The sequence below is a fragment of the Mustela nivalis genome (genome assembly GCF_964662115.1).
Source record: "Mustela nivalis genome assembly, chromosome: 17".
NCBI lineage: Eukaryota > Metazoa > Chordata > Mammalia > Carnivora > Mustelidae > Mustela > Mustela nivalis.
This window is the reverse complement of record NC_139036.1, coordinates 19,636,008-19,662,289: the sequence shown is the minus strand read 5'-3', so window position 1 is coordinate 19,662,289 and position 26,282 is coordinate 19,636,008. Positions and strand designations below refer to the sequence as shown.

General features: G+C 38.4%; 1 protein-coding gene across 1 annotated transcript in view; it reads left to right on the top strand.

Annotated features, from left to right (window-relative positions):
* EFCAB5 (EF-hand calcium binding domain 5) overlaps nucleotides 1-26,282 on the top strand; it is a 162,276-nt gene that overhangs the window by 97,654 nt on the left and 38,340 nt on the right. The window contains exons 12-17 of the mRNA XM_082707006.1: nucleotides 5,046-5,145; nucleotides 6,527-7,351; nucleotides 10,310-10,384; nucleotides 10,480-10,572; nucleotides 14,271-14,485; nucleotides 16,584-16,740. Coding sequence (XP_082563132.1) covers nucleotides 5,046-5,145; nucleotides 6,527-7,351; nucleotides 10,310-10,384; nucleotides 10,480-10,572; nucleotides 14,271-14,485; nucleotides 16,584-16,740 — 1,465 coding nt within the window. The remainder of the gene's footprint in view (nucleotides 1-5,045; nucleotides 5,146-6,526; nucleotides 7,352-10,309; nucleotides 10,385-10,479; nucleotides 10,573-14,270; nucleotides 14,486-16,583; nucleotides 16,741-26,282) is intronic.

The window sequence follows — 26,282 nt, the reverse complement described above, 5'->3', positions numbered from 1 at the left end:
CCTTGGTAGGTAAACTGAAACCTTGACCCAAAATAAGGCCTATATTCAATGAGACTGAGATGCCAGAATCTTCTTGGCATGCTATAGAGGAAGAAATCCAAAGGCTTATAAGGTTGCTGAAGTTGATTTCTCTTATGTAACCTGCCTATTATGCACCTTTACCATATCCTCCCAAAAGGTCCAGATGGCACTTTCTTGAGAAATACGTCAATGAAGGGAACATTAGTGTCTTTGGTAACTGTTCTCTGTAGGCTGAAGATGATGGTAGTAGATACTGCCATTAAAATTATGGGATTCTTATGGGATTCCAGAGTGATAGAAGACATGGTATATGGTATATAATTGCCAGAAATGAGGTCTACTGGTCAAAATCAGTGCTCATCAATACCATAGATAAATAGTATTTTGGTTTGCTGCCCAAGGTTGAAGCCCATATTATAATGGGCTCATTTTGTCTAGGACTCACACCACAGTTATTTACCTACTTACTGAATATATAGTTAGAATTACCACAATGAATAGCAAGAATTAAAGTGACTATCTGAAAATTTTGACCCACATGGATTTTCTGTGGTGATCATCATTTCCATTGAGGTTAAATAGATAGGATATCTACTAAATTGTTGCTAGAGTTTTTTATAGAAAAGCTCTAACTATGGGGCCAGAAACAGTTGAGACACCTCAATGGAGAATCTTAGCTTCTTATCTAGTTTCCAGACTTAAGCCAATTTACACACCTAGAATTCTTTGATGTAGAGTAAGAGGCTGGCTCTCTTGAAGAAGAATCCTACAAGACTGCCTCAAGCAAATACAGTAGATCTTACTCCCAAGTGTTCCTCAAAAGACCTGTAGCCATTTACTAGAGTGAAATATATTGGAAGGAAGGATATACTAGAGTGAAATATATTGAAAGGAAGGAGATATTCCAGACTTTCTGAGATTACCAGACACTGACTCCTAACTGACACTAACTCAAGTTAATACTAATCCCTACAATCTCAAAATGCCCCAGTGGACTACTGGTTAAAAGTAGAGTTTATAGATATCAAGTGATAAATAGTATTTTGGTCCCCCAATTAATCTGTGACCTTAGCTATGTTCATTTCTGGTTCCTGAATGTATAATTGGAATAGACATAGTCAGCAACTAACAGCATCCTTACAAATTGGGGGCTGAAGTCTATCACGGTAGGAAGGATCAAATAGAAACTCCTGAACCTTCTCTGTCTGCCAGAATGGAAAATACAACAACTACATACATAAATACATACATACATACATACATACATACATACAAGCATACATGAATACATAGATAAATAAAACAAAAACAGAACAATTCCACAGAAATTAGATATAAAAATACATGGGTGATGTGAAGGATTCAGAAAAAGTACCTGATCACATTCTTGTATGATTCTGCTCTTTTGCCTATGCAGAAGGTAAAATGTTTGTAGGTTAAACATTTAAAAAATTGTTTTAACATTTTAAAAAATGTTTGTAGGTTACTATGACTCCATTTGCAGTTGTTACTCACCATGCGGAATCTTTATTGAACCACATTGACACAGCCCCCTCATTCACAACTATTGGGTTGTCAAATACTATTTTCTCCAGAGCACTTTACAAGGACAGACAGAAGTCTGACTTCACCTGCTAGCACTATACTTTTATGCCTCACCGTAGCACTAAAGCAGCCCTCTTTCTTTCTATTATAATCTATTATGCAGACATCCCACAGAACATCAGATCTACTACCTCGATGATTTCCATCATGGTGACTGGACCTGCTGAGCATGAAGAAGCTTTAGATGCCTTGGTATAACCCATATGTGTCTGAGGGAAAAAGATAAAAGCCATGTAGTATCAGGGCTTACCATCTTTGTAACAGTTTTAGCAGTCTAGTAGTCTGAAGCATAACAGAATATCTCAAAATACGAGGCAAATGTGCCACATATCACCAAGAGGCACAATGCTTATTGGACCTTATTGGACCTATTTTAAGAACAACTTTACTCTCATGTGCTGCTCTTACACATTAATTGAGCTGTCAGTTGCAAGAGTTAAGTCCTAGAGCAAGAAAAGTCTTTGTAGACTTTGTAGGCTGCAAAAACTCTTCTTTGCCTTGTACCTTATTACCTAGACGATCTGACGGTGGTATTTGAAGAGTATGGGGCAAATTAAAATGTTATGGCAAGTTGCAGTAGAAGAATTACAGGGTAGATTCCTTGACTTTTAGAACAAAATCATGCCCTCTACTAATGTTGACTATTCTCCTTTGAGAAACAGCTCCCGCGTGCGATTATACTATGACAAAAACCATTTGCTTATTATCTGTATACTTTTCTGAATGTATGTTGTATTTTTTCAAAAGATTTCCTTTTTAAAACCTCTATGGAAGTGAAGGTCCAAATATAGCAAAAACAATTATAAGAAGAACAAGTTGAGAAGGATTTCCCTCATTTTTTTTAATGGTTTATTTAAAGAGAGAAAATAAGCAGAGGAAGAGGGAGAAAATCCACTGAGCATGGAGCCAGTCATGGGATTTAATCCCATGACCCTGAGATCATGACCTGAGCTGAAATCAAGACTTAAATGCTTAACCAACTGAGCCCCGATTTCCCTCTTTTTTTTTTTTTTTTTAGAAATAAAGTTATATTAACAATATTTGGCCTGGCCTCAGATTTATGAGTATGTGAGGATTTAGTGCATAGCACAGGTAGCAAATAATTCAGTGATAAGAGACTAATCAATAAATGCTAAGTTGGGACAATTGGGAAAAAATTAAAATTAGGTTAGAGCCTCAATAATGTGCAAAAATATGTCCTAATCTAATCAAAGACCTGAATGTGGAAAACAAAATTATAAAAGTTTTAGAACACATATAGAGTATAGAGGATGACTTTTGACCTTGGTATAGGTAATATTTCTTAGAGAATACCTCTAGTAAGCATAAACCATTCAAGAACTAATCGATATATTTGGTTACCTCAAAATTAAAAACATTGATCTAGTTAAACTCACCAAAAGTTAAATGAAAAAAGAAGAGATTAAACTGGGAAAGAGTATTTGCTATATAGATAAGAGAATGATCATTATCAAAAATTTACAAATTGGAGCACCTGGATGGCTCAGTTGGTTACACGACTGCCTTTGGCTCAGGTCATGATCCTGGAGTCCTGGGATGGAGTCCTGCATCAGGCTCCCTGCTGGGCAGGGAGTCTGCTTCTCCCACTGACCTCTCTCCTCTCATGCTCTCTCTCTCTCAAAAACATTTACAAATTGATAAGAAACAACAACTCTTCACAACAGAAGAAAGGAAAAGGACATAAAAAAGCCTTCCATACAGGGCGCCTGGGTGGCTCAGTGGGTTAAAGCCTCTGCCTTCAGCTCAGGTCATGATCCCAGGGTCCTGGGATCGAGCCCTGTATCAGGCTCTCTGTTCACTGGGGAGCCTGCTTCCTCCTCTCTCTCTGCCTGCCTCTCTGCCTACTTGTGATCTCTCTCTGTCTAGTAAATAAATAAAATTTAAAAAAAAAAAGCCTTCCATAGATGAGGAAACATAAATACAAAGTAAATATATGAAAATATATTTAATCTCAATAATTATCAGGGAAATGCAAGTTAAAATAACTAGATACTATTTTTAACCTATCAGATTGGAAAAAATCATGAACTATAATAATATCAAGTATTGGCATGATACAGAGAAATGATATTCTCATTCAATAATGGTGAGAAGTATAGGTATTTTGTGGAACAATTTGGCCATAACTACTAAAGCTGAAGATGTTCATAGTAAGGATGCCTGTGTGGCTCAGTTGGTTGGGCATCTGCCTTCGGCTCAGGTCATGTTCCTGGAGTCCTGTGATTGAGTCCCGCATCAGACTCCCTGCTCAGCTGGGACCTTGCTTCTCCCTCTGCCTGCTGCTCCCTCTGCTTGTGCTCTCCCTTTCTCTCTCTATCTCTGACAAATAAATGATATCCTATATGCCGACTAACTGAACATGATAAAAATGAACACTTTTAATTACTTACCCACAGAAATGTTCATACATGTATGCAAGGAATGTGTATAAGTATATTCACTGCAGCATTATTTTAGTATCTGAACACTGGAAATAATCTAAATGCCCATCAATAAAGGGACTTTAAAAAAGTTTACAGTGTTTTTTATGGACATTGGGGAGGGTAAGTGCTATGGTGAGTGCTGGGAAGTGTGTAAACCTGGCAATTCACAGACCTGTACCCCTGGGACTAATAATACATTATATGTTTATAAAAATTTCAAAAAAAAATTACAGTGTTTTGAGGGTAACTGGGTGACTCAGTTGGTGAAGAAGATAACTCTTGATTTCCACTCAGGTCATGATCTCAGGGTCCTAGGACAATGCTGCATCTGGGCAGGGAGTCTGTTTGAGGATTCTCTCCCTCTCCCTCTGCTCCTTCCTCTCAAATAAATAAATAAATCTAAAAAAAATTTTTAATTACAGAACAAGCAGCAAAAAAGGAATAAAATATATCTCTTCACATATACAAGTTGATCTCAATGTTGAGTAAACAAAAGGAACTTTAAGAAGTACATATGTACTATGATATCAATTATATGTTTTTAAAGTACATACCCAAAATAGTAACAATCATAATTTCTGGGTGTTGGGAACACAAGTGTTAGTTTTATCATTTTCTCTATTTTTCTGTTAAAATGTTTCTCAGAAATGATGCAAAAAAGAACGAGTTGGGAGTGGTTAAGTGCTGTACTCAGGTCTAATTGGATAAGAATTGAGCATTATACATTGGCTTTAGCAATCAAGTCAGTAACTATTGTTAAGCATCTATTAAGTGCAGGGCATTTACACATGTCACAGGATGGGGAAGTAGAGAATAAGCCTAAAGTTAAGATATAGCTTTCCTGATTTTTGACTCTGCAGCTTTATTTACATAATGATGGTACCTGTGGCGATGATAAAAGCTTCACTAAACCATATTCATTTACATAAGAATCTCAAATCTCCTGTATGAACTAACTGCTAACTTTCTGCCTAGGTAGGGTTTTTGGATCGGCAGAGGACATTGGTCTTGCTGGAAACATTCTATGACCAAAGTTCAAAAACGCTTAGAAGTTTGCTGCGAAACCCAAGACAATGTAAGTGCCATTCAGAAGGAGATGCTCAAGCTAGAATGACATATTATACTCACCTGATAAAAGTCATTGTATTCCCATGGAATTCCTTCACAGGACATCTCCCTTAGATCATGATAGCTAATCTAAGTGTTCATTCCCCACAAGATTTACTCTTCATCACAACTAGATGTCTTTTTCACTATAGTCCAATACTAAAAGTGGTCAAGTTAGAACTCAATTTTAAGTTCATTCAAATGAAGAGGTGCTCGAGTGGCAATCTGAATGTTTTAGAAATTAAGTTTGTAATGCGAATTCCAGTTTTAGTGTCCAACTCAGAATTCTAAAATTTCTGAGAAAAATGTTTCCTTCTCCCAAGCATTTTTACTTGTCTGGCTTTACTGAAATTACACGGTAAAGAATCTTTTTTTACATTACTACCAAAACAAGTGGGATTATGGGTTTTGTTTTTATTTTTATTTATTTTTTCTTTTGAGAGGGAGGAAGGGGGGAGGGGCTGAAGGAGAGGGGGAGAGAGATAAGCAGGCTCCATATCCAGCACAGAGCCTAATGTGGCACTTGATCTCAAAACTCTGAGATCATGACCTGAGCCAAAATCAAGAGCCAGATGTTTAAACAACTGAGCCAAGCAGGTGCACATTTTTATGTTTTGAAGAGAAAGTCTTTGAATGGATGGGTTTTCCCAAAAATGTCAATATTTTAGTTCTCTGTGAAAATTGTTGGATACTTAAAAATCTGGGGGTGATATAGAGTAGTCCTGGACACCAGAATTGCTTTGTTTTTGTTGTTGCTTTATTGTTTGAGTGGATTCTGGTGAATGCCATCCAATCTTTCCCTAGAATTCTGAAACAGGTGTTCACATAAGTTGGGAGGAAAAGAATTGAGGAATAAAGAAGAAAGAAAGGGAGAGAATAAGGAAGGGGGGGGGAATGAATATCAGGAAAGCATAGCCCAGTGAGTGACAGAGACTTGCTTTTATTTTGATACTGTAGATACTGAAAAAAGTATTTGAGGTGGAAGACATGTGTCCTCTTCCTCATCCCTATACTAGGCTTATTGTTGGAGGACCAAAAGTAGTGGTTAAATTCTACTGTTTTGACAGTCTAAGCAACTCTCCAACTAGAAAAGGAAGAATCATGCTTATTTCCAAAGCCACACCTTTTAGGAAGGGATAATTTCTAACTTACAGTAGTGAGCATCTTTTATGTTGCCTAGAATATCTTTTTGCTTTTATTGTGTTGTAGGGAAAGGTAACTGTTATTTATTTAAATCAATAGGCCCATGTTACACTTATGATGATCAACACTGTTTTGCATTAATTTACTAGTTCTGATTCTTCATTCTAACATCAATTATTTAAAGAAAAATTTTTTTTCTGCATTAGGGCCACTCATTGAATTTGAAGAGATAGACTTGTCTGAGTTCTGGGGAGACATGGATAATCAGAAACATATTTATGAAGACTTTGACAAAGTTCTCTTAGAGATGAATGCATTACTTTCTGAAAAACATGCCAGTAAAACACAAAGAAACTCATTTGAAACTCCAGAAGATCAACAGAAACATGATGAACACAGTGAGTCAACACTGCCAGAACAGCAGAGAAGGATGACTGCAGAACAAGAACCAAGCAGAATTTCAACTGAAGGGCAAGAACAAGACGGAGAGTCAAGTAGAGAAAAAAAACTGTACAGAAAATCAGTAACAGAACAAGAAACCCATACGGGGTCAACTCCAGAACAAGGATCAAGTAGAGAGTTAATAATAGAACAAAAACCACATGGTGACTCAGTAATAGAACAAGGGCCACCAGAACGAGTGTCAGAACAAGGAGTCAACATGGAATCAGCTACAGAACGAGGACTCCACAGAGCATCAGTATCAGCACAAGGGCAAGACGAAGGGTCAACCTCAGAACGAGGATCACACAGAGAGTCAGTAGCAGGGCAAGGATCACACAAAGGGTCAACTGCAGAACAAGAACCACCCAGAGGGGGAATTCCAGAAAAACAACAGGGTTCAGCTTTACAATCAGAAAGAGGGAGTACCTTCAGAGAAAGTAATATATCTAGGGAGACTACTTCCTATGAGCACACTAACATCTCCCCACAGAAAGAGAGGACTCAGGAGAAAATATATGAAGGACTGTTTGTGAATCCTGAACTGCAAGAGGAAGTCCCAACATCAAGAAGAAGATATCGTCTGTCAGGTAGTAACTCAGTTCACCTAGGACATCAGCTCCATGCTTCGTGGAGTGATTGTTAAAAGTCTTTTCAGAAAATACTCATTTCAGTTAGGATCTCTTCTGGCATGCCAGATCATTCAGACCTTAAATATGTTGCTCTGCAACATGTGTCTAGGCCTTGAACAATCAATTAAATGCAAACCAGAATGTTTCTATTGTCAATTTACCTAGAATTCCTTTTGCACAGGAAGCCCATTCATAAGGAAGCCATCTGTGATGTTACATATGAAAAATTTCACTAGACTCCTGAAAAGCCAGTAGAAGCCTGATTGGTTTCAGTTTTCGATTTTTTTTTTTAAGGCTTTATTCATTTATTTGAGAGAGAGACAGAGAGAAGGCAGGAAGAGGAACAGAGGGACAGGGACAAGCAAACTCTGTGCTGAGCATAGAGCCTGATGCAGGGCTCAATCCCAGGACCCTGAGATCATGACTTGAGCCAAAAACAAGAATCAGTCTCAGACTGAGCCACCTGGGAGCCCAAGAAGCCCTTTCATTTTAAGTATCATGTCTCATATTAGAGCTGCTTTTTTTTTTTTTTTTTTAAGATTTTATTTGTTTATTTGACAGAGAGGTCACCAGTAGGCAGAGAGGCAGGCAGGGGGTCGGGGGGAAGCAGGCTCCCTGTTGAACAGAGGGCCTGATGTGGGGCTCAATCCCAGGACCCTGAGATCATGACCTAGGCTGAAGGCAGAGGCTTAACTCACTGAACCATCCAGGCACCCCTAGAAACTGCTTTTTAAAATGTCTTTAACTTCAACTATAAAATGGATCTTGCATTTTTCAGTTATATAAGATGTATGTTCTAGAAGAGTTTCTGAAAGTTATATTTAAGACAGAAAACTCCTGCATTTCAAATATTTATTCTACAGAAGACTTTTCCTTTGAATGGCCTATGCCAATGTATGCCTTTTTGTTGAAAAATTCTAACTTCTTAGAGAGCCAGTCTCAATACCACTTAGACCTCAGTTAAACATAAATGTCTTTAATTTAGTTTAACTTAATTTGGGGGGGGTGCCTATAGCAACTTTATTTTATCAGAGAAACCAGGCTGTAAGAAATCCACCAGGTCACCAAGTAATTTCCCTGGTGAGAGGAACCAGAGACGACCTTCCTGCCTATGGCCCCTGCTGTTGGGAGATTCACACGGAGAGAGAAGGAGGGTGGATGGTGGCGAGCAGGTCCTTTCTTTCAATCACAGTACTTAACACTCAACCGTTGAATGTGTTTCACAGAAAAGAATGTGTAGTGAAATAGGGCAGAGGTGTGTGTGGCGGGTATCTGAAACCCTGTGGCTGAAAACCAGACTCCTGCTCATCCTCTAACCTCAGCTGTTCCGAAAGAGTTTACATGTACAGGAAAGACATAGCCCCCAAACCCTGTCAATCATGCCATTGCAACATTCCAGAAGCTTTATCTGCTCTTTAATTTTAAAGTCCCACAGTCCCAAAGAAAATCCTTATTCAAAACTCCTAAGTCATGAGTAACCTATGTTTTAGATTCTCCATTATCAGTAACTAACTGGAAACATCTCGTTTTTCAGCATTATGTTTGGTTCTCCATAAAATAGGGCTGTTAATTTTTGGCTCTCCTTACATACTAGCTAGAAAAATTGTGACATTCTATTCAATCAGATATTATTAGTAAGGACTTAATTTTGTTAAGTGTTTTTTTTTGTTTTTTTTTAAGATTTTATTTATTTATCAGAGAGAGAGAGTGAGCACAGGCAGACAGAGGCAGAGGGAGAAGCAGGCTCCCTGTCAAGCAAGGAGCCCAATGCGGGACTCGATCCCAGGATGCTGGGATCATGACCTGAGCCGAAGGCAGCTGCTAACCAACTGAGCCACCCAGGCGTCCCTAATTTTGTTAAGTGTAACAGTGATCCAAAATGACAGTGTCTAGGGATGCCTGGATGGCTCAGATGGTTAAGCCTCTGCCTTCGGCTCAGGTCATGATCTCCAGGTACTGGGATCGAGTCCCACACCAGGCTGCCAGCTCAGTGGGGAGTCTGCTTCTCCCTCTCCCTAGGCCTCTACCCCTGCTCATGGGCTCGCTCTCTCTCCCTCTCTCCAATAAATAAATAAAATCTTTAAAACAAGCAAACAAACAAAATGACAGTGTCTAAAAAAATAAAACCAAAACAAAATAGAAATGTCTAAACGACGTAGGAGTTTCTTTCCTTCTGATATAAAAGTTAAAACTAATATGATAGCTCAGTCCCCTGAAATCAGCAGAGGCTCAAGTTCTATCTTGTGTCTCCTCTAACCACATAGTCCTGGATGGCTCACTACCGCATCCAGATTCAGAGCAGAAGGTAAGGAGAAGGGGCACCTGAGTGGCTCAGTCAGTTAAGTGTCTACCTTTGGCTAAGGTCATGATCTCATGGTCCTGGGATCGAGCCCCGCTTTGAGCTCGTTGCTCAGTAGGGGAGTCTGCTTCTCCCTCTTCCTCTGCCTGCTGCTCTGCCTACTTGTGCTCTCTCTCTCTCTATCAAATAAAGAAATAAAATCTTAAAAAAAAAAAAGGGGGGTAAGGAGGAAGGAGAAGAGATAGGCATTACATCACTTGTCCACACATCACATTGGTCAGAATTCAGGCATTTGGTGACATCTAGCTGTGACAGAGTTTAGGAAATGTAGCCCTCATGCTGAGTGGTCATATTTGGGTACAACAAATAGCTTTCATCATAGAGCTGCTCTCAACAAGTAAAGTTATTAAGTGATATCTTTGTGGTTGAATGTGACATAACATAGATGGGAAATAACCTGACAGAATATTTGTGGTGTTCTGTATGCAAGGCATATTTCTCATTCATTAATTTAGGACTGTGTCATAGAATAGATAATATCCAATTTATAGCAGTTTTCTTTCAAGTTTTTATTTAAATTCCAGTTCATTATAGCCACTTTCTTTTGTACCTTTTAGAAACTACAAAAAAGGAAAATCAGAAAGATCCATCCTGTCATAAATCCCAAGAAATAGAAGGAAAGCCATGGTCAGGTGACTCCTCGTTTAATCCCCCTTTTATTTATACTTTAGAACAAAGTATGAAAGTGAAATTAAATTGTCTATGTAATGGAATGTATATTTTGTAGGTGAACTTTCAACTTGTAACTGGAAGATGAATAATATCAAATGTGAAGATGAGGAACAGGCACATTTACTCCTCAGTGACTCCAGGTTCACAGGTACGGGTTAGCAACCAAACTAGGAAACCAGACGGCAGTCCAACTGATGAATTTAATTTACTGTGGTGCCCCATGATAAAGACTGAACTTAGCGAAGACCCAATGGCAGGGTGATCTTTGCACTATTTTGTCCCTGAGCTGATGGATCTAAACATATACAAGATGAATGTTTTTGGTGGTAGTGTACCTGTAGGTATGTGCTTTTCTGCTTCAAAATGTATGGATTAGGATACAATTTGTTTTTACCGTCACGTGGCCCTATAACTGTTTTGAAGCTATGATCCAGGTACACAAAGGGAATCAGGTCTCGGATATTAGAACTCAATAGAAATCATTCCAGCGATTCCTCTCCCTGGTAGTTTCATAACTCAATATGTGAGACTCGTTTGAATCTATCTTGTTTTTGAAGACTTATAAAGAAAGACCAACTTAACAGAGAGAGCAAAGAGTAGCTTTTAGCTCTGAGATAAACCATGTATTTAACAATGATGGTTCCAACAAGAGCCCATATTTTACTGCAATGCTCTTTTATCATTTTACCTTTCATCAACAAGTAGTAGAACTACTTATATTTGGATTATTTTCTTACTATCTACAAATTTTTTCTCATTTAAGCCTGGGTCAAATAACAAACTTTCTATCCTCAAAATACTTTGGTAAAAATGCACGGCATTGGTCAAGCTCCTGTGGCCTGCTAGTTCATGTTCTTCTTCTCTTGGTCTTACTTCTTTATTTCAGTTTTGCTTTACCATTTTGAAAAACTGCACGTGTGATTTTTTTTAGATCAAGTCAGATCTCATATGGAAGGCATGAGGGCATGAATGACTGATTCGGTGAATAAATCAAACACAAGTCTCTGGGCTGATATTTTGTGAAATATGCTTTGTATTATAAGATTGAGCTTCGAGATAAATATATTAGTCAATACTCTTTGGGGGAGAGGTTGCAGTAGTATCTATAGAATTATTTAACTGTCAAATCCAGACCACAGCTGGCTTCAGGCACAAATGAATACAAGGGCTCAATAATAGCAATGAGACACTGACTCCGCCTCTCAGCCCTGTTCCTCTCTATGTAACTTTCAGTTTCAGGTCATTTTCTCCATGTTGTGGTAGACATGTCCATAAGGATGTTGCTAAGTCTATATCTTATGTTCAGGAGTCAGAATATTAAAAGAGTGATTGGTCCCCAGTAGTTCCCTCAAAAGTTCTGGGGCTCATTCTCATTACGTATAGGGGATTACATTGCTGTCCTATGGAAATCACTAGCCAGACCTCTATCACATGGTCTTGTAGCAAAGGTGGGGGATGCTCAGTGCCACCAGATTCATCTAAATCTATAAGGAACTTATCAAACTTGCTACCCACCCCCTGCAAATAACCCAGTTAAGAAATGGGCAGAAGACATGAATAGACATTTCTCCAAAGAAGACATACAGATGGCTAACAGAGACAGGAAAAGATGCTCAACGTCACTCCTCATCAGGGAAATACAAATCAAAACTACAGTGAAATACCACGACACACCTGTCAGAATGGCTACAATTAACAACACAGGACATACCAGGTGTTGATGAGGATACAGGGAAAGAGGAACCTTCTTACACTGTTGGTGGGAATGCAAACTGGTACAGCCACTGTGGAGAATAGTATGGAGGCCCCTCAAAGAGTTAAAAATAGAACTACCCTACCATCTGGAAACTGCACTACTGGGTATTTACTCAAAGAATTCAAAAATACTAATTCAAAGGGATACATGCACCTCGATGTTTATAGCAGCATTAACAACAATAGCCAAATTATGGGAACAGCCCAAATGTCCATCGACTGATGAATCGATAAGGAAAATGTAGTGTAAGGGTGTAGGGTATCTGGGTGTAGTGTAGGGGTGCCTGGGTGTCTCAGTCGGTTAAGTGTCCTGAGATAGAACCCCATATCTGGCCTCCTGCTCAGTGGGGAGTCTGCCTGTCTCTGCCTCTCCTACTGCCCCTCCCCCAACTTGAGTTCCTGCTCTCTCTCAAATAAATAAGGTCTCTTTAAAAAAAGGGAAAGAGGGGGCATCTGGGTGGTTCAGTGCATCAAAGCCCCTGTCTTCGGCTCAGGTCATGATCCCAGGCTCCTGGGATCTAGCCCCACATCGGGCTTTCTGCTCAGCGGGGAGCCTGCTTCCCTGCCTCTCTCTCTGCCTGCCTCTCTCTGCCTACTTGTGATCTCTGTCAAATAAATAAATAAAATCTTTTTTTTAAAAAGATGTTTTAATATATATATATACACACACATAATTACATATAATATATATTGCATATAATATATACATATAATATATAAAATTACATATAATATTCATTACATATGATGTATTACATAAAAATACATATATTACAAAGATATATAAAATATATATAACAGAATATTACTCCATCATAAAAAAGGATGAAATCTGTCCTTTGCAACAAAGTGAATGGAGCTAATATATATTATGCTAAGTGAAGTAAGTCAGAGAAAGACTAATATATGATTTCAATCATATGTGGAATTCAAGAAACAAACAAAGAACAAATGAGAAAGAGAGAGAGGAACAGACTCTCAATTATAGAGAACAAACTGATGGTTACCAGAGCAGAGATGGGGGTAGTTAACAGGTGATGGGGGTTAAAGAGGGTACTTGTGATGAGCACAGGGTGATGTATGGAAGTACTGAATCACTATATTGTACACCTGAAACTATTATCACACTGTATCTTAACTAACTGGAATTTAAATAGAAACTTGAAACATTAAAAAAAAAAAAACCTACCGTAAAGAATAAGATGACAAATTAGAGCTCATCAAATAAAACTTTTGTTTATTAAAACATGTCATTAAAGAAGTATGTATATAAACCACAGATATGGAAAAAATACTTGGACAATTTTAAAATTTGTATCTGACAAGGGACTGGTATCCAGGAAATATTAAGATCTTCAACAACTCAAAAAAATATAAACAACATAGTATAAATTAGTAGAACAAGTTAATAGATGCTTTGCAAATAAAACATGTAAGAATGAGCAATGAACACATGAAGAAGTTTGCAATGTCATTAGTCGTCATGAAAAACATACTAACATTATGATGAGTGAGAAACCACTACATATGACCCGAATGGCTAAAATGAAAAAGACTGACAACACTGACTCTTGGCAAGATTGTGGAGAAACTGGAAGTTTTCAGGATTGCTGGTGGGAGTTTAAAATGTTACAGTTACTTCAGAAAATATCTGTGTGTTTATTGTAAAACCAAATACATATTTACCCATGATCCAGAATTTCCAACTCCAGTTATTTATCCGATAGAGTTAAAAGCATGTTTACAATGACAAAGCAAAACATATGTAAGAATATGTAAACCAGGTATATCCATAATAGCCTGAACTTTCTGGAAACATTCCAGATATCTATCAGTATGAGAATAAATTAAAAAATTGTGATATATTTATAAATGGAATATTACTCAGCAATAAAAACTATTGATACATGTGAAATGAAAATAAAAATACAAGCTGACAGTGGGGAAAAGATGTTTTCCTAATGAAGGGAGCATGGGTTTCTGACAGGAAAAGAGTAGCAGATGTTTATTACAATAAGTATCTGTGTATTTTCCTCTAAGCTTTAAGAAATTGTCCACTTTACTGTTTGTTGTATGTTTCCTGCTTTATAGACCTACACTCAATTATCAGAAATATTCAGTCTTACAAGGACATAAAAGGTAGAAGTGCTTTCAATGGAGTTTCCTTAAATCTGCTCCAGTTTGTGCAACTTCTGGAGACATTTGTTGGTGAAGATACCCCCTTGAGTGTAAGTGAGACCCTCACATCCTTTTTTAAGAGAGGCTATGTTGAAACAAAAGAAGAGAAAATAAGTGGCTTAGAACAGGTGAGTAATATTATTTATCAATAAAACAGGTGGGGTCATATTATTAGTAAAGCTCCCAACCTCAGTGGCTCCTAATGTGGTCCTTTAAAAATTTATAACCAAGAGGTTCTTGGTGGCTCAGCTGGTTGAGCATCTGACTCTTGATTTCAACTCAGGTCTTGATCTCAGGGTCGTGCATTCAAGCCCTGCATTGTGCTCCACAAGGGGTGTGAAGTCTACTTAAAAAAGAAATAAAGTTTCTTTAAAAAAAAAAAAAAAAAGTTTATGATCAAGCTAATTGCTTTATTTCAATGAGCATAGCCATTAAGTATTTAATTTTATGGTCAAATGTTCCAAGATCACACTGCAGAGAATTCATTCCCCTAATAATAACATGATCACTGGTGGCAGGAGATCTTTTATTGCACAATTTTCTTTTTCCTCCTCTGAAGCTTGAAGAGCATATTCTGAGGAGCAGATATGTGTATGTGCAAAAAATGCATTGGCATGCACACTGCTGTGTTAATTCATTTACTAATGCACATACCTGGGAGTACAATTATGATTTGTACGTGTATTTTTTATTCATGTGAATCCAGGTGATCCATATTTCCTAAGAATTTACTACCTAGTTGAGTGATAGATAGGTGCATACATATTAGCTGATATAAACAACTTATGTGCCCTTTTATGAAATATGTAGCTTACATTCACCGGGCACATTCACTCATCTCAGCAGCCTTATGGGTCTTCTCAACCTAATTCTAGAGTTTATATCCCTATTGCCTCCTCAGTTGCAATTCCCTCATTTAACCAAATGCTATATATTAACTTTCTTTTAGCAATTAAATCTATCTGGATAATAATTTAGTTACTATCTGACTGATATAATTAATCTGGTAAAAAATCTGAAAGGTAAGTAAAATCAATGTCAAGTTAGATCAATGCTAAATTATAAATAATAAATTATAAAAAATAATTTTTGAACATAGTCATTTTTCATTGAACACTGCCTTCACCCTGCATATCCCACCAAGAAGCCAGGTAGAGCATGCCGTATGTTTATCACATTCCTGAATGACCAGCAAGGGAGTGGAGAGGAATGAATCAAAGTTTCTTAAGGAGTGTAGCCCCTTTCCTAAGTTAATGTGCTTTAGTCCAATGCAGAGAATGCCTGGTTTTTGTTTTATTGTGTTTTGTGTTTTTGTTCTAGGAATGAAACAGAGAAACGGTATTTAGAGGATTCAAATTAAATGCTTTACATTTGCCTTTGGCTCAAGTTATGATTTCAGGCTCCTGGGATCGAGCCCTGCTTGATCAGGGATCAGGATCTCTGTTGGATGGGGGAGTCTGCTTCTTCCTCTCCCTCTGCTCCTCCTCCTGCTCTCTCTCTCTCTCTCAACCCTCCTCACGTTCTCTCCTCTCTCAAATAAATAAAATCTTCTTAAAAAAAATTAAATGCTTCAATTGAAGCATTACTATCATGCTTAGTCCCAGCTTTTTTTTATAAAGCTGTTTTTAGAAATAGTGCAGCACTTTTGAGGGAATAACCATGGGATGGCGGCTTGCACAATGGATAGTGTGTCCTGTGTTTTGTTAACCTGTTTCTTTTTTTTTTTTTTTAAATTAACATACAATGTATTATTTGCCCCAGGGGTACAGGTCTGTGAGTCATCAGGCTTACACATTTCACAGCAGTCATCACAGCACATACCCTCCCCAATGTCCACAACCCAGGCATCCTATCCCTAGCACCCCACCCCCCAGCAACCCTATTTGTTCTGTGAGATTAAGAGTCTCTTATGGTTTGTCTCCCTCCCTATCCCATCTTGTTTCACTTTTTCCCTCCCTACCTCCCACGACCCCCCACCCTACCTCTCAAATTCCTCATATCAGAGAGATCATATGATAATTGTCTTTCTCTGATTGATTTCATCCAGCACAATACCTTCTAGTTCCATCCATGTCATTGCAAATGGCAAGATTTAGGGTTTTTGATGGTTGCATAGTTTTTACATTGTATATATATACCACATCTTCTTTATCCGTTCATCTATTGATGGACATCTAGGTTCTTTCCATAGTTGTGGACACTGCTGTTACCCTGTTTCTATTCTAGGCTAGACAAAATGCTTCCAGAGCCCGACGGGAACTTCTCCTAGAAGCTGTGTTTCAGAAGTGGGACAATGACGGCTCAGGCTTTCTGGATCTGAAGGAAGTTGATGAAGTCTTGTACACATACAAGGAGGGTATGGAAAAAGAATCTATGAAGAAAGGTAAAAAGATAAGGATTTTCTTATTAAAGCTGTGGGAACAACTTGCTTCAAATTTTCCAGTACTATGACATATACAGTTAAAACTCTGGTTCTAAAACCACAAGACACCACTTCACACCTATTAGTATGGCTATCCTTTTTTTCCAGCTTTATTGAGATATAATTAACATAGAACATTGTATAAGTTTAAGGTGTACAGTCTGTTGACTTGATACATTTATATACTGCAAAATGATTACCGCTGTGGCATTAACACCTCTGTCACTTCACGATTACCATTTCTTTTTTGTACTGAGAACCTTTAAGATCTACTCTCTTAGAAGAGACAAGATGGGGGGGGGGGGGAGTAGGAAGAGGTGCCCTTTCAACCTGTACCCTAAAGTGAGCTGATTACCTTCCAAAGAACTCCGATCACCCACAAAATCAGCCTGAGATCAGAATTATACACATCTGGATCACAACCGGGTAGAAGATGCCAGTGGGCAGGTAAAGCAGAGTGGGAAAGTCAGACTGATATCGGAAGATAAACAAAAGGGGGAAGGAACCACCAGAGGCGACCCATTGGAAAGTAATATCCCAATATGAGAGTGCCCTGCGTCTGGGGACCAGTATTAACTCGGGAGTCTGGTAGAAAGCATTCAAAAAGAGCAAAGGATCGCCGGGGGAAATTGTGGGAATCGGGGTGTTAGGGTCAGGAGCTTAAGTCCCCAGACCCAGGACAGCCACCCCTGGCACAGAGCCAGAGAGAGTTGTGGCAGAGAAACCAGGTCTTGGTCCCTGAACCACCAGCGTGCCTGAGAGCGTGTGGGGCCTGGCTCCCGTAAGGGCCTGGGAGCCTCGCCAGCCAACAGAAGCACAGCCTTTTTGCAGTCTCCACGCAAGTGCCCTGCCGTGCCATCAGAGTCCGAGTCATGCCCCGCACCCTCCCCTGAGAGAGGTGCGCACAGGCACCAGCCCGGTGCTCTTGGACCGGAAAAGACCAGGCACTCCCAGACCGGGCCAGCGGGAAAATCTCAGTGTGTGATCACTGCTTGGAACTTCTCTGGCAGTCTGGAGCTGCCCAGTCAGCCGCTGCTCCCATGGTTTTGGGTCAAGGAGAGAGAGAAAAACAAAAGTGAACAAATATAAAAACCTCCAGAGAACAAAAGCCTGAAAAAAACAGTTTCCTCAGAGCCCACCCCCTTGAGGGGGGTGGGAGGACTTAACTCAGAGAACATCATTGACTGAAAACCCACGTGGCAGGCCCCTCCCCCAGAAAAGCAACCAGGAAAGGAAGAAAAAAAAAAAAAAGATGACAAGAGAACAACAACCACTACTTCATAGGACAATTTTTATTATTAATTCGTTCCCACTATTCTGGCTCATTTTTTTATATAGATAATTTTTATTATTATATAGATAATTTTTAACCTATTTACCATCACAGTGAGATGTCCAGTACATCAAATTCCATAATAACCTTCTAACCTGAACTTTTTGATACATACACCTGTGTTTTCCTTTTGCATTTCTATTTTTTAAATTTCTTTTTTTTTAATTTTAGTTTAGTTTAGTCTAGTTTATTCCTTTTTTAAATTTTTATTTTCTAATATTCATATAGAGTTAAGCTTCAAGATAATCCCCTTTCCCCAATCAATGCCACCCCTATAGGTAAACCAATTCCTAATCCCCCTTTATCTTAGGAAAGTTGAGTCCTTTAACAAAGATATCAAGATACATCCAGGAAGAATCAAAACAACCTTCCTCACCCACACTGAGAATTTACAACCACTCTCCCATCTTTTTCTTCCACCAGTGTTTCTGTGTTTTTGTGTTTGTTCTGATAGTCTATAAATCTTACACTCGGGGTTCTTTTTGACGAGGTTCTTCCTTTATTTGCATATATGTATATATGTATATATGCAAATATATATACATTATTTTTTTCTCTTGTCATATACTTTTATCAGTCTTTTTGTTTGTCTGTGTCTGTTTGTATACTTTATAAATCTTACCTTGGGGCCCATTTGGGCTGAACCTTCTCTTTTATCTCAACTTTCGTTCCTGTCTCTCTCTCTCTCTCTTTTTCTTTTCCTTTTCTTTTTCCTCTCATTTGGGTGGGGAACCCTGATTGCTCAGAAGCGTTCCAGGGTGCACCTTGACTGCACCATGGTCGATACATCCAGCTACACCTGTTCAGCCATCTCTCACCAAAATGACTAGGAGGAGGAATGCCCAACAGAAGAAAAATACAGAGGATGGGCCTTCTGCAACAGAGCTAATGGCTATCAACATAGACAATATGTCGGAAAGAGAATTCAGGCTAACAATTATCCAAGCAATAGCTAGGTTGGAGAAAGCCATGGGTGACCAAACGGAATTGATTAGGGCCAAACTGAAAATGACCAGAGATCATGTTTTCAATGTTAGGGAAGAGCTGAAAGCTACCAGGGATGAGCTTCACAATGCTCTCAATGAGTTCCAGTCTAATCTAAATTCTCTCAAAGCTAGAGAAACAGAGACAGAAGATAGAATTAGTGATCTGGAGGACAAACAGATAAAGAGAAAGGATCAGGAGGAAGCCTGGAACAAACAGCTTAGAAGCCACAAAAACAGAATCAGGGAAATAAATGATGCCATGAAACATTCCAACGTCAGAATTATTGGAATCCCTGAAGGGGAGGAGAAAGAAAGAAGTCTAGAAGATATAATGGAACAAGTTCTTCATGAAAATTTTCCGAATCTCGTGAATGGAACCAGCGTTCATGTACTAGAGGCCGAACGGTTTCCCCCCAAGATTACAGATTCTCGAAAGTCCTCGAGACACCTAATAGTAAGAATGAAGAATTATAATTGTAGGCAGAACCTCTTGAAAGCAGCTAGGACAAAGAAGATCCTTACGTAGAGGAAAGCCCATCAGAATAACGTCAGACCTGTCCACAGATACCTGGCAAGCCAGAAAGGGCTGGCAAGATATATTCAGGGCACTGAATGAGAAGAACATGCAGCCAAGAATACTTTATCCAGCAAGACTGACATTCAAAATGGATGGAGAGATAAAAAGTTTCCAAGACCGGCAAGGTTTAAAAGACTATGCAACCACCAAGCTGATACTGCAGGAAATATTAAGGGGGTTCTATAAAAGAGGAAAAATCCCAAGAATAGCATTGAACAGAAATATAGACAATCTACAGAAAGAAAGACTCCAAAAAGTAACACAATGTCAATAAAAACATATCTATCAAAAATCACCCTCAATGTGAATGGCCTATATGCGCCCATAAAATGGCACAGGGTTGCAGACTGGATAAAACGACAGGACCCATCCATATGTTGTCTTTACAAGAGACCCATTTTGAACCTAAAGATACACCCAGACTGAAAGTGAAGGGATGGAGAAGAATCTTTCATGCCAATGGGCCTCAAAAGAAGGCCGGGGTAGTGATTCTCATATCAGACAAATTAGATTTTAAACTAAAGACTGTAGTCAGAGATACAGAAGGACACTACATCATTCTTAAAGGGACTATCCACCAAGATGATCTAACAATTGTAAATATCTATGCCTCCAATATGGGAGCAGCCAATTACATAAGGAAACTGTTAATCAAGATAAAGAGTCATATTGATATGAATACACTAATTGTTGGAGATCTTAACACGCCTCTCTCAGAAATAGATCATCGAAGCAGAAAATCAATAAAGAAACAAGAGCATTGAATGACACATTGGACCAGATGGACCTCATAGATCTATACAGAACATTCCACCCTAAAACAACAGAATACTCATTCTTCTCAAGTGCACATGGAACCTTTTCCAGAATAGACCACATACTGGGTCACAAATCAGGACTCAACTGATACCAAAAGACTGAGATTATTCCCTGCACATTCTCAGATCACAATGCTTTGAAATTGGAGCTCAATCACAAGGAAAAGTTCAAAAGGAACCCAAACACCTGGAAGCTAAAGACCACCTTGCTTAAGAATGCTTGGATCAACCAGGAGATCAAAGAAGAACTGAAACAATTCATGGAAACCAATGAGAATGAAGACACTTTGGTCCAAAACCTATGGGATACAGCAAAGACAGTCCTAAGGGGGAAATACATAGCCATCCAAGCATCCCTCAAAAAAATTGAAAAATCCAGAACACACCAGCTCTCTCTACACCTTAAAGAACTGGAGAATCAACAACAAATCAAACCAACTCCACACATAAGAAGGGAAATAATCAAGATTAGAGCTGAGATCAATGAGGTAGAAACCAGAGATACAGTAGAACGTATCAATGAAACTAGAAGCTGGTTTTTTTAAAGAATCAATAAGATCGATAAACCATTGGCCACACTAATCCAAAAGAAAAGAGAGAAAGCTCAAATTCATAAAATTATGAATGAAAAGGGAGAGATCACAATGAACACCAAGGAAGTAGAAACAATCATCAGAAATTATTATCAACAGTTATATGCCAATAAGCTAAGCAACCTAGATGACATGGATGCATTCCTGGAAAATTATAAACTCCCAAAATTGAACTAGGAAGAAATTGACAACCTGAATAGACCAATATCTAGTTATGAGATTGAAGCAGTGATCAAAAACCTCCCAAAAAACAAGAGCCCAGGACCTGGTGGATTCCCTGGGGAATTCTACCAAACTTTCAAAGAAGAAATAACACCTATTCTCCTGAAGCTGTTTCAAAAAATTGAAGCAGAAGGAAAACTTCCAGACTCTTTCTATGAAGCCAGCATTACCTTGATCCCCAAACCAGGAAAAGACCCTACCAAAAAGGAGAATTTCAGACCAATGTCACTGATGAATATGGATGTTAAGATTCTTAATAAGATCCTAGCAAACAGGATCCAACAGCACATTAAAAAGATTATCTACCATGATCAGGTGGGATTCATCCCTGGGCTACAAGGATGTTTCAACATTCGCAAATCAATGTATGTGATAGAACAAATTAATAAGAGAAGAGAGAAGAAGCACATGGTCCTCTCAATCGATGCAGAAAAAGCATTTGACAAAATCTAGCATCTGTTCCTGATTAAAACGCTTCAAAGTATAGGAATAGAGGGAACATTCCTGAACTTCATCAAATCTATCTATGAAAGACCCACAGCAAATATCATCCTCAATGGGAAAAAGCTTGCAGCCTTCCCGTTGAGATCAGGAACACGACAAGGATGCCCACTTTCACCACTCTTGTTCAACATAGTATTAGAAGTCCTAGTAACAGCAATCAGACAACAAAGAGAAGTAAAAGGTATCCAAATTGGTAATGAAGAAGTCAAACTCTCTCTCTTTGCGGATGACATGATTCTTTATATGGAAAACCCAAAAGACTCCACCCCCAAACTACTAGAACTCATACAACAATTTAGCAACATGTCAGGATAAAAAGTCAATGTACAGAAATCAGTGGCTTTCTTATACACTAATAATGAAAATACAGAAAGGGAAATTGGAGAATCGATTGCATTTATGATAGCACCAAGAACCATAAGATACCTGGGAATAAATCTAACCAAAGAGGTAAAGGATCTGTATTCGAGGAACTACAGAACACTCATGAAAGAAATTGAAGAAGACACAAAAAGATGGAAGACCATTCCATGCTCTTGGATCAGAAGAATAAACATTGTTAAAATGTCTATACTGCCTAGGGCAATCTATACTTTTAATGCTATTCTGATCAAAATTCCACCGGTATTCTTCAAAGAGCTGGAGCAAATAATCCTAAAATTTGTATGGAATCAGAAGAGACCCCGAATCGCTAAGGAAATGTGGAAAAAAAAAATAAAACGGGGGGCATCACGTTACCTGATTTCAAGCTTTACTACAAAGCTGTGATCACCAAAACAGCATGGTACTGGCATAAAAACAGACACATAGACCAGTGGAACAGAGTAGAGAGCCCAAATATGGACCCTCAACTCTATGGTGAAATAATCTTCGACAAAACGGGAAAAAATATACAGTGGAAAAAAAAACAGTTTCTTCAATAAATGGTGCTGGGAAAACTGGGCAGCTATATGTAGAAGAATAAAACTGGACCATTCTTTTACACCATACACAAAGATAAACTCAAAATGGATAAAAGACCTCAATGTGAGATAGGAATCCATTAGAATCCTAGAGGAGAACATAGGCAGTAATCTCTTCGATATCAGCCACAGCAACTTCTTTCAAGATATGTCTCCAAAGGCAAAGGAAACAAAAGCAAAGATGAACTTTTGGGACTTCATCAAAATCAAAAGCTTCTGCACAGCAAAGGAAACAGTCAAGAAAACAAAGAGGCAACCCATGGAATGGGAGAAGATATTTGCAAATGACAGTACAGACAAAAGGTTGATATCCAGGATCTATAAAGAACTCCTCAAACTCAACACACACAAAACAGACAATCATATCAAAAAATGGGCAGAAGATATGAACAGACACTTCTCCAATGAAGACATACAAATGGCTATCAGACACATGAAAAAATGTTCATCATCACTAGCTATCAGGGAGATTCAAATTAAAACCACATTGAGATATCACCTTACACCAGTTAGAATGGCCAAAATTAGCAAGACAGGAAACAACATGTGTTGGAGAGGATGTGGAGAAAGGGGAACCCTCTTCCACTGTTGGTGGGAATGCAAGTTGGTGCAGCCTCTTTGGAGAACAGTGTGGAGATTCCTCAAGAAATTAAAAATAGAACTTCCCTATGACCCTGCCATTGCACTACTGGGTATTTACCCCAATGATACAGATGTAGTGAAAAGAAGGGCCATCTGTACCCCAATGTTTATAGCAGCAATGGCCACGGTCACCAAACTGTGGAAAGAACCAAGATGCCCTTCAACGGACGAATGGATAAGGAAGATGTGGTCCATATACACTATGGAGTATTATGCCTCCATCAGAAAGGATGAATACCCAACTTTTGTATCCACATGGACAGGACTGGAAGAGATTATGCTGAGTGAAATAAGTCAAGCAGAGAGAGTCAATTATCATTATGGTTTCACTTATTTGTGGAGCATAACAAATAGCATGGAGGACATGGGGAGTTAGGAGAAGGAAGTTGGGGGAAATTGGAAGGACAGGTGAACCATGAGAGACTATGGACTCTGAAAAACAATCTGAGGGTTTTGAAGGGGGGGTGGGAGGTCGGGGTACCAGGTGGTGGGTATTATAGAGGGCACGGATTGCATGGAGCACTGGGTGTGGTGCAAAAATAATGAATACTGTTATGCTGAAAATAAATAAAAAAGAAAAAAGAAAAAGATCTACTCTCTTAGCAGCTTTTAAGTATATAATACAGTATAATCACCATGCTGTATATTAGATCCACAGAATGTATCCATCTTTTAATAAAAGTTTATGCCCTTTGGGACATCTGCCTGGCTCAGTCAGTTAAGTATCCAGCTCTTGGTTTTTGCTCAGGTCATGATCTCAGTGTCATAGGAATGAGCTCCAGGTTGGGCACTGCACTCAGTGTGGAGTCTGCTTGAGATTCTTTTTCTCTCCCTTTGCCTTTCCCCCTGCTTGTATGCATGCTCTCTCAAATAAATTTTTAAAAACCTTTTTAATAAAAGGATGTTTATACCCTTTGACCAGCATTCCCCCATCTCCTCCACCTCCAACCCCTAAGAACCACCATTTTATACTCCGAGTTTGGCTTTTTTAGATTCAACATGTTAATGATATCATATAGTATTTGTCTTTCTCTCTCTGATTTCACTCAGCATAATGGCTTCAAGATCCATTCATGGCAGCACTCCATCTTTTTCATGATGAAATGTTATTCGTGTGTGTGTGTGTGTGTGTGTGTGTGTGTGTGTAGGAATCACATTTTCTTTATCCATTCATTCATTGATGGACACTTAGGTTTTTTCATATCTTGACTGTCATGAATAATTCTGCTATGAACATGGTGGTACAGATATCTCTTCGAGATAGTGATTTCATTTTTTTTCATTAGATACTTAAAAGTGGAATTGCTAGATAATATGGCAATTCTATATTTAATGTTTTGAGGAACCTCCATAATGTTTTTCCTAGTGATTATACCAATTTACATTCCCACCAACAGTGCACAAGTGTTCCCTTTTCTCCACATCCTTGACAACACTTATTATCTCTTGTGTTTTCAACACTGCCATTCTGACAGGTGTGAGATGATATTTCATTGTGGCTTTGATTTGCATTTCTCTAATTGTTAGTGATGTTGAGTATCTTTTCATGCACCTTTTGGTCATCTGCATGTCTTTGGAAATACATCTATTCAGTTTCTTTGCCCATTTTTTAATGTTTTTTTTTCTATCTAGTTGTATGAGTTCCTTATATATTTTGATTAATCCCTTATCAGATTTATGATTTACAAGTATCTCCTCCTATTCTGCAGGTTTCCTTTTCATTTTGTTGTTTGCTTCTTTTGTTGTGCAGAAACCTTTTAGCTTCAGGTATTCCCACTTATTTACTTTTGCTTTTGTTGCTTATGCTCTATGGTTATAATTTTATTGGAGGGGGAGATGAACCATGAGAGACTGTGGACTCTGAAAAACAACCCAAAAACAATTTTGGAGGGGCGAGGGGTGGGAGGTTGGGTGAGCCTGGTGGTGGGTATTATGGAGGGCACGTATTGCATGGAGCACTGGGTGTAGTGCATGAACAATGAATTCTGGAACACTGAAAAGAAATTAAAAAAATAAAAAATTTTAAAAATAGAAAAATAATAAGTGTTATCAAGGATGTAAAGAAGGTAGAACCTTCATGCATTGCTAATGGGAAGTGTAGAAAACAGAACTGTCAGGAGTGGAATGTGTCATACGGTGCTTTTCCCAAGACCTTAATTCTACATTTTTAGATCCCCTCTGTGTACCTAGTTACCCTCACTCTTAAGGTTTAAAAAAAATCCCAAAATTTCCTCACCTCTGCATATTTTCTCTTCTTATTGTATCTCTTTACCTGTACAAGGTCTGTTTCACCTCTCAAGTAGGGCTGGTTTGTAAGTTTCTCCTGAATTTAACAATTTAACCACTTAATTATCCTCAATGACTTTTTTCTTAATGACTTTTCATTCCCTATACTACATTTATCTCTTCTGATCAATACTTCCCAATCAAAAGTTACTAGAATTCTTATTCCAGTATAAGAAGTTCCCTCATTTATTTGATTAAATTCCAGTATAAACCATTTTGCTTCCACTGGGTTTAAAGATTTATCTGGTGACTTTTACATACTAGATTTCCAATTCTTAAAGTATACAGCGAATGACAGAAGAGAATGATCAGAGTTAGTTAAGTTCTTCAACCCTTTCAAAGTTGTTGTATTCACTGACCTTCAAGTGTACCTAAGTTTATCAGTTGTCATGTGTTCTTCATTCACTATGTCTTCTCCAAACTTTACATTGTACTACACTACTTGTCTTAGACTACATCCAAAGAATTAAGCTTCAAAGGGCACAATGAGGTGGTTTCCACTTAAAAGGAGGGCAAATTTCATAATACAGAACCATGTTCTATAGAGAAAAGAACACTACACAATGGTCAGGAGAGCTGG